Source organism: Siniperca chuatsi, linkage group LG2 (genome assembly GCF_020085105.1).
Source record: "Siniperca chuatsi isolate FFG_IHB_CAS linkage group LG2, ASM2008510v1, whole genome shotgun sequence".
In the NCBI taxonomy this organism is placed as follows: domain Eukaryota; kingdom Metazoa; phylum Chordata; class Actinopteri; order Centrarchiformes; family Sinipercidae; genus Siniperca; species Siniperca chuatsi.
The window spans coordinates 24,834,919-24,844,616 of record NC_058043.1 but is presented as its reverse complement, the minus strand read 5'-3'; the positions used below and the strand labels follow the sequence as shown (position 1 = coordinate 24,844,616).

Here is a 9,698-nt window from a genome sequence, read left to right as displayed (position 1 = left end):
ATACATTATGATATATTATTATTGATTAAGATAGCAGCAGTATAATTAAAACTTAGCCCCACATTTACCAGCTGCAATATTAGTGATTCTTTCAAATTAATGCATCAATAATTATAATCCAGTAATATAATCTATATTATTCCGGAATTGTCATAATGAGTACTTTTACTGATTCTAATACTTATGTACTTTTACTTAAGTACAATTTTCAATGCTTATTATTATTTTTTTGGGACTTTTATTTGTAAGAGTACTTCAGTAAATGTACTTAGTTACTGTCCACCACTGCTCAGATGCATGCTCTCAAACAGTGCACAAGCAAAGACACATTGTAAACTGAACTCACACCTCCAGTTAATTTGATCTTATTTAATAGAGCATTTTGAGTTGTTGAGGTGAATTTAGGCTCACACCAAGAGGAGATATAAAGCAGTTGCAGTATTTTTGACATGCACTACACGCACCTGATCGTCTCTTAACATTTACTTAATGAAACACGTGAACTAGATCAATTCTTCAGAATGTGGCAAACTGAACAGTTTGAGGGCACATCAAATTAATCAGATGTTATAAATAGACAGTGGTGAAAGAAGTACTTAACAGTAGCAATACCACAGTGTATAAATACTCGGTTACAAGTAAAAGTCATGCATTCCAATGCATTCTGCATGAATGGCCCATTTCAGAATACTGTATATTATATTACTGGATTATCATCATTGCTAGATTAATGTATGTATCACTTAAATGTTGCAGCTGGTAAAGGTGTGGCTAGTTGTAATTACTTTATTTACTGCTGTGCAGCTGAATCTATGATAATACATCACATTTGGTGATAATATTTTGTATTAATAATCTGAATCTGTAAAGTAACTAGTAACTAAATTTATCAAATGGAAATAGTGGAATAAAAAGTACAATATTTCTCTCTGAAATGTAGTGGAGTAGAAGTATAAAGTAACATAAAATGGAATTAGCCTACTCAAGCAAAGTACAAGTACCTCAAAAATGTACTTAAGTACAGTACTTTTTTTGAGTAAATATACTTCTCACTTACTCTCTTACTTCTCACCACTGTAAATACATGCAGCTGATGATCGTTTACAGAGCTGAAGAATGAGGTTAAATTCAATTTGTGGAGGCACACCTACTAATTCAATAGTTTTGATGGCAGTATTAATAAGAGTGTTAGTAGAATTGGCCAAGTAACACTAGTTGCTTGTTTTCTACTTAAAATCCCCTCCCCTCAAGAAGATTGAAGGAAACATAGGGTAGCTACTGTTTGTTACTTCCTCACTGACTTTTACATGTAAATCTTGATTTCAGTCTTACAAACAAACACTTTAAATGCCATTGTTATGGCATTCAAACCAATTATGTTATTATGGCTTGTTATAATGCGATTACAGAGCTTGATCCCAGTGATTGTCTCTTTAAGAAGCAGTGAGAGTGAGAGGAGGTGGTGCGGTTTCACACCCCGGGGTGGGAAACATAGGCGGGGCCAGCAATCGCTGACTGACAGCCGCTCAAAGGCTCTCCCACTCCGCGATGAACGGAGAACCCGTAACGACCAATGAGGTTAAGACCCGACCCGCCCATCAAATCGCACCAGCCAATCGCGGCGATCCATGGGAGGACCATGGAATCGCTGTTGTGCATCCAACGTGGGACTACGGAACGATCACCGGTGGAAAAAAAAAGGAAAAGTAACTCAAGAAAGGAAAAAACTCATGATGGTGGTGCACGGTCGGAAGGAGGGGGGGACTCTATTTTGCTATTAATCGGATCGTCGAGGTTTTGTGACCACAGACTACACCTGATAAGCTGTTGGTTGAGTTCTTCTGGAACGGGCTGTGTGTATTTCAAAGTTGGATTTATTCGACTACAGCGGCGAAGTGCTGGCGAGATTTGGACGATATGCAGCGCTCGGTTTGAGAGACCAACGCTGGAGTTTTCGGCACTATTCCTGCGTATCTTAACTTAAAAGTTATTTGCTGACTAAATCTTCAAGTTTGTAGTGGACATTTTATAACCCCACCTGAAGTGACAGTTCAAACGTTTTGCTATGTTTTAAAGAGTTTTGCTGCTGCTCCGTTGATCAACAGTTATTTTGAGAGTTGTCCGGGCGCACTGTGTCCTTTAACATTTTGCTGTTGCATGTTTTCAAACATGTCACCAAAAGCAGTTATGATATCGATAAAGTAATTCGTAGCCTTTTATGAACACACTCTTTCAACTTAAATTTAAGTTCAGGGCGGAATACAAGTTCGCTGTTGCCTACTTTTAGCTAGCTAGTTAATCTGTGAAATCACCTTTGATTTTTTTTTTAGCCCGCGTCGGACACCAGAGGAGAAAGTTGGACTGGGAACTTGTGTCCTAAATGACTGTTGTTGGGATGGAAAACGTTTTACTGCACCACAGTTATTCGTACTAGCATCTGTATTACAAGAAGACAATTAATGTGCTATACAAGGCATTCAGTCTCTCCGAAGCTACATTAATATTCCAGTTTGTGTGTACGAGGAGACCTAGCGGCCGCGCTATTAAACTGGATACAAAATGGCGGCGTCCCTGGGACGATTTGGATATGTTTCTCGTTGTGTTTTTTATTTAATTTTGTCAGTCGAACTGTTTATCAGTTATGGATTGAGTTCAGACTTGCCGTGTGCCCAGAACTGTACCTGCAACGGATATTCAGTGGACTGTAGCAATCTGGAGCTGACAGCTACGCCTCTGGACCTTCCCGTCCGGACTGTTTCCTTGTAAGTAAAGCGCTTAGTTGCCCTTGCCTATTTATTAACCAGCCCATAACGGGGTAACAATGTTTGTAATGAAGTGAAAAGTGCATAATAACATAGAAACTTTAAAACTTTTTGTCAAAGACTCAAATAAATATCAATTAGGCAATGGACCCCTGTTGTTACGGTTTTCTCTCAAGGAATCCCGTCTGAGAAGATTTTTGTGGTTCTGCTTTGAGTTGTTGCATAATTGTCTGTCTACTGTAACAGGGAGAGTGAGGCTAGCTGTCAGAGTAGTAGTGTTTATTCCTTCTTCATAGCTGTAACTTTGAGTGAGTACGTTTTAAAAGTAAATTAAATTGTTTCTCATTTTGCTGGGGGACCCCCGTTACCCCATTTAAGTACCCCGGAGGAAACTAATGGAACAACAAACCACTAGCACTATTTGCTCAGACAGTCCTGACACATCACGTTGTAACTTGATTAGGATTATTTATGCAAGTTTTCACCTCATCTTTCACACACGGGACAACAGGCCAAATTGTTTCTTAATTGAGTTTGACAGTTGGCCAAATGTAGTATTCTAGTATCCATTGTCTATTTCAACATTACGTGATGACGCTTTTCTTTTTTAAAACGTATTTAATCAGGCTTGATAACTTGTATATACAGCAATTTAACAGGTGTAATGATAACTGCAAGAAGAGGGACATACACAAACACAGTATTCTGTTAGTGGACATCATTTATTTAGGGGTAAAATGCCTTGCTCAAGGGCACATTGAGATATTGTAGATAATTAAAAGAACTCTGGGTCTTAAAATTATCCTGTCAGTTTGAAAACTCTTCTTAATCTGTCAGACTTCAATTTCCCCTCATATTTTTCTTTATTTATAAAATTCCGAGTGTAATGTATCTTAATTTAAAGTTAGTTTGCCTGAAAATTGGATTAACTCTCAGAAATGTAATTAAATATTACAGGCCACGACTTATCATATTTTGCCAACAGTAAATTTTTATATCTTTCATAGTTTCTGACACATGGGTACTAGACATGTGCATTCTAATGTATCTATCTAAAAATGTATTCATGTTTCCAGTGTTAGAATAAACAAGCTGTCCCCTCAGGGCAAGTAAACAAATAGACCCAAACATGTCATAACAAATAAACCTCTGCTTTTTTCATTCAGATTTATGACAGGTAGCTATTACCTCAATTCCTGTTTCCTAGCCAAAGTTCACAAATTACATTTCTTGTAAATTAAGCATTGGTTCCTCAGGATAAGACTGACACCAGTTTAGTTAATTTAGGAAATGAGCCAATTTGGGACATTTTAATGGACCGTCCTCCAATGTTTAAGGAACTCCGGCACTTATAAAGTTGATTGACACAATTTATTTACAGACAACACAACTCTCTGTCCTCCCAATCAACATTTTGGCTCTCACTGCTGCACATTGCAACCACTATGTCCAGTGGCAATTGTGAATCCTGTCCTAGGCATCTTGTTACAGAATTATTAGCATCTGTTTGTGTGCTTGTTGCTGGGAATGTGGGGTTAAAGACCCAAAGACTTCTCTGGCTCCCAGGTTCCTGTGTTAGGCAGTTTATCTTCCCCTGGGAAGTGAGGAATGCAACTTTTAAAAAGTCCTCTAAAAACATGAATAACGGCACTTGTGCCCGGGTAGCCTCATTGCCCTGAAGCACCACTTAGCCAAGTTCAAGTGCAGACACTGTTTATCATGCATGTACGCAGACACACACTGCTCATTCTGTCCTCATCGACAATGGACAACTACTGTGGGACAAATGTCCCATCTGAAACAGCTGCTCTTAACCTTTTGGTTTGTGTGAAGATAGGGTCCTGCGTGAGCCCTGTCTCGCTCCAAGTCTGCTTCTGTTATCTCGGCCAAACCTTATCGGTCAAGATTTAAGGACCGGCAGTCTTGTTGTTTTCTAAGGGAATGGCTTTATGGCTTTGAATTATCTTTTAAAACACCTAGGTTGCATATTTCCACAGCACTTGAGATAGTCACATTATGTTGGCAGGTAACTCAAAGGGAAAGCAGCTCTATTCCTCCGGGCTCTGTAAATGAGACAGATTAGCCGATGATTACTGTAAACCCAAAGAAACAAGTATGGACAATTTCACTTGTGGCCCGGTGTGATCCCATTATAAGGTACCTTACGCCAAGTCCTGTCCACTTGAGTGGATGAAATTACTTTTTGTGTTGTGGGTTGAAAGTTGTTAGTTTAGTTTTTGAGTGCTGCCTTTGCACAAGAATGTGTGTGTGCTGCCTGTGGGTGTATGTTACTCGCAGACAAAAGGGAAACTGTAGTGTTTGTGCAAATGACAATATAGCAAGGGTTACAGTACAGTGTAACAGTCACTAGAGCTGACAGAGAGTGACAGTTTGCAGTGCACAGAGCCTTAGTTTTGAACAAAGTGCATTTGTCCATCTCTAACTTCAGGCATCTGAGCCAAGTGAAATCTGTGTAGAATCGACTGTCTCTGTTATGTTTACCCCAGGGAGGGAGCAGCAGCAGCAGATTTGACTGTTAAACAAGTAGGCTAGCTAAAACGTGTGCAACTGCAGTTGTGAATCGATAAGAAGCCCCCCCAATTAATCGTACATGTGTGCTTTGTACAACTACTTACAGACTGTTAAAGTCCTCTATGTTCTGCTTTACTGTCTATAAAATGAAGGTAGTTCAAGCAGAGAGGATAAATCCAGCTTAAAATAAATTGCAATTTCCCACCCTTTTGTGTGGGCGAAGAAGGATTGCTCTGTCATGTAAATGGTGCAATTATCTTAATACAGGCTCTTAAATTGGGATTACAGTTATGAACACAGCAGTAGTACCTCAGGACCTGCTTTTATACAGCATCACAGAGGGAAATAGTTTTTAAGGAGAGTCAACATAGCTCCACCAGGATGTAGGAGCGTTGCAGTACTTTTGTAGGAGTTTTGTGCAGGTGGCAAATGATGTTGGCAACATGCTCATACTTTCTGGTAGACAACATGGAAATATAAAATACCAATCTTTTTTTATTTAAAATAACCACACGCTTCTTTAAATGTCTAGGATATATTGCTGTGACAGAAAGGCTCCACAGAAAACAAGTTCTTGCAATTTACTCTTTGTGTCAACAAGAAAATACTTCTACAACAGCAACGATTCCCCCACCACTATTGCTTAAATGATAGCTGCAGCCACCTGCTCATTTAATACATGCACATAAACAAAAAAGGGGTTCTGGCTAACCCATAATATAAAGTGCTAGATCAAACTGGTGTGAGCGTTTGGACAAAAAATGTATTTCTAGCTTTTAGCTGTGCAGAGGTAGCTTCTGATGCTTGTACAAGTGACACTATCTTCTCTGTGTTTTTTTGGGGGGGGGGGTGCCTTAAATTATCGAGGCCATCCTTTAACTCCCTTGAATGTGTTCAATCCACAGTTTTATAACTACAAGACATTATGATTAATTTCAAATAAGTGGAATAATGGTCTCTCACCTCCTACTCTGAGGTAGCACTGTTTTTAGTCACTTTCAGAGCACTTTGTAGGAGTTATTCTGGGAACCTTGATGAATATGTTTCCAGGGGAGATAGGTGGCTAGTGGGTAGGTGTTGGCAGCTTATCCATCAGTAGCAGTCCTGTGGCTGAAGGTGAAATAAAAAGCCCTAATGCTTTCCACTTGTCAAAATAATCTCCCTTCAGAACCCTGATTTTAATAGTCCCCAGTGAGAAAGCGGCCTTGATGAGGAATCAAAGAAACAAACATATTGGCACATCCTGCCAGAGCCGACTGAGCTAACAAGGAGAGATGATGCGAGATTGAGGGGAACTAGGGTCGTAGGGAAGATGTGTGATTGACTAGGAGCATGCCCTTTAAAGAAGAAAAACAATAATTTACTACAGTGTATTAATAACTTATTGCAACACTAATGAATTGATAATGTTTTGCAAGAAAATTGACCATAGGATATTGCTGTATCAATTATTTATTATTTTGTGCCATCCCTGTGATTGACCACACAGGTTTTCATCCTCTGCAGTCATGAATTTCTTTCTCTCAATCGTACCCTTTGCTGTTTTACATCAGTGCTTCTACCGTTTAACAAACTGACCACCAGTCTCAGATGTTTGTCCATTGTTTCTGATTGATGAATAGCCTAATAACATTCAAAGCAAGTTTGCTCTCACGTAGTCACATATTCCCTCTCAGGAGTGGTGCCTTATCTTATTTGCAGCCACGCTAATGTGTATAAAAAGCATTTTTTCCCACAGTGCCACAGGCGTAATGGGGTTTTGCAAGTAAATAAAAGCATGAACATTACTAATTTTGGCTGAGATTGCTGTCGTTGGATAGAGATAAAGCAGATGCATGGTGTCTGTTTGCCAGCGCCTCTCCGTCTTTTCTCCTGTGACATTGTAAAATCCTTTTCATTTTTTACTGTTACAGAAAGCTACAGTTTTTAATGGGGTTTGTCTTTTATTTTTAATTGTCAGTCTTGAGTCCTTGCACCAGCTTGCAGCAACTCTGGTGAAAGGGAAGAAGAAGCCTTATCTTGAATGGTCCCCTTTGTAACCCAGTGTTTCCCAAGTGGTTTCCCAAGTTTCCCAATGTGCTGGCCATAATGTTTGGTGTACACCGAACGTTCTGCTGTGACTCAACCCCAAGCCATAGCCTTAAACCACACAGTACAGCCTTATTGGTAAACACCACCCCCAACTGTTGGTTTTGGCTTCTGCCCTCAGGAAATGGGTTTGTGTTGGTGGTTTCCTGGCAGGGGCAGGGAGCTCAGCTGGCTGGTTGTTGCCTGGTCGGCAGAGGGTGGGGCCGCAGATCACCTGGCCTGGGGGAATATGATGGGGGGGGGGGGCATTTTCCGCCCACTGCATGGAAGTGTTTTGTCAATGTCACGGTCTGCTGCCGCTGCTGCCTTCAGGCTGGTTCCAGTACTTGGTGAAAGTCCTGTCAGTGGTCAGAAACCTCAACCACTGTCACACATGTTGTAACACACTGAGAAAACCCAGAGGAAATGAAACATTACAGGACTGTCTGCTTGTTTGTCACATATTGCGACATACAAGCACAATATAAATATGCAAAAATAATGCCACAGTAAGACTATGCTTGCCCTTGGTACAGATTTCTATCAGAAATCAGAATCAGAAATACTTTACTTACTTACTCTACTTATCATGGCCATTTCTACTGTTAGTAAGTTTGAACTTGATAGAAGGACTGGCTGATGTATGAACATTATACTGCAGAAACTTTTCTCTTGCTTAAACAGGTGAACATTTCAGCAGTTAGGGCAGAGCTGAGCCCCTTGTGGTTTCTAGGGCATTTCTCGCTATGCAGCCTTGTAATCTTGTGGTATTGGGAGTGATTATACCAAGTTTGTTTATTGTCATAGTTTCCCTAGCCTTGAGTCTCGCATGTCCTCTTGTGGATATTTTAAAGTCAAACTCGAGCGTTTGGAAGGGTTTAGGATGATATTATCATTGGCACTGATTTTTATCAGCTGCTCTTCACTTTTTCCTCCCTTATCAGGCTATTTGGTATTAAGTTGGGTAGTGAAAGTACAGGGAGTTCCTATATATATATATATATATATATATATATATATATATATATATATATATTTAAAGCAGCAATCTATTTTTTTATTGTAAATGATCCTCTTTTAACTGATTGAGATGATTCATGCAAAACATTAGCTGTGAGCAAATTAGGAAGGAACAGCTAAGGTTGTGCCCCATCTCTAATAACAACAGATAAAGTCTGACATTAACATAGAGATATGGAATGAGCTCATGGCCTCGCACTGGCTTTAATGACAATCAAACAGCTGCTGCCACAAGTCATTCTACAGGAATCCAGTCAGCAGAATAGATGACCCTTTTGTGAAGACACTTTAGGGCGCCAAGTCTTTTTTCCACCTTTCCCTCTCCCCCGAAGTCGGTGTCTACAAAGTGGGCTTGATCGATGAATCATCTGTGAATTCTCTACGAATTCTCTACATCTGGTAAGAGTTTGGAAATCTGGAGAAGATGTTAGAAAAAAAAAAGCGTGACTTGGACAAAGAGGGAGAGGTACTGTGCAAATGAAGCAGCTTCTCCCCAGAAAACAGGCAGTCCTTCAAGAAGTGAGTGGATCTCTGAGTGTTAAGTTGGGCCAAACGTTTTTTTTTTTCATCCCCCCCCCACCCCCATATTAGCCTCTGTACTTTCTGATACTGTAGAAAGGGAAGGAGCATTAGAGCTGCGCTGTCTAGACAGCCACACATTCACATTCCCTTAGATTGTTAAGATAGCACAGCCCACTATTTAGACACTTGTTTCACCACTGGCTGGAGTGTAATTATTGCAGAATTTTGCTCTGTTAGTATAATAAACAAAAAGTTGGAAAAAATTGACTAACGATCCTGTATTTGTGTTCCCTTTGAAGTCTGCACGGTACTAAAACAATAGCCTCACTAAAGAGACGTACAGTATTTATGTTATTCTTTCAGATTAATTGGAGACACTCATTTCCTTTTACTCCTAATGAAGTAGCCCGATGCCATTTGTAACAAATTACATTGTTATCCTGCTGGAATCCAGTGTTAAATGCATGAGTATGATTGTGTGTGTGTTTGTGTGTGGACAGCATGTCCACATACATGTATGCAGTGTGGACAGCATTAGTGTTATTGTGCAGCTCAACTGTCCAGGCTGGCGTCGTCAGGCCTGGCCGTGGGTTCATGCAGTGCCTCGGGCTAGTGCAGACCCTTTTCCCAACCTTCTCCCTGTTTGTTTGGAGTGCCCCGCTCCATCCCTTGCTTCAGCCCCAAACCAGCAGAGTGAAGAATGGTGGTGCACATGGCCCCAAGATGTGGCCCGCCTTCGTGCCACGGAAAACTTCAGAAACTGAGTCACGCTCCTAGCCTGACTGATTTCAAAGG

At 40.3% G+C, this 9,698-nt stretch overlaps 1 protein-coding gene across 1 annotated transcript in view; it reads left to right on the top strand.

The window, feature by feature from the left end:
- Positions 1 to 1,657: 1,657 nt before the first annotated feature.
- The window catches only part of lrig1 (leucine-rich repeats and immunoglobulin-like domains 1), a 38,209-nt gene continuing 30,168 nt past the window's right edge, over positions 1,658 to 9,698 (top strand). Inside the window, exon 1 of the mRNA XM_044170498.1 lies at positions 1,658 to 2,762. Coding sequence (XP_044026433.1) covers positions 2,560 to 2,762 — 203 coding nt within the window. The 5' untranslated portion in view covers positions 1,658 to 2,559. The remainder of the gene's footprint in view (positions 2,763 to 9,698) is intronic.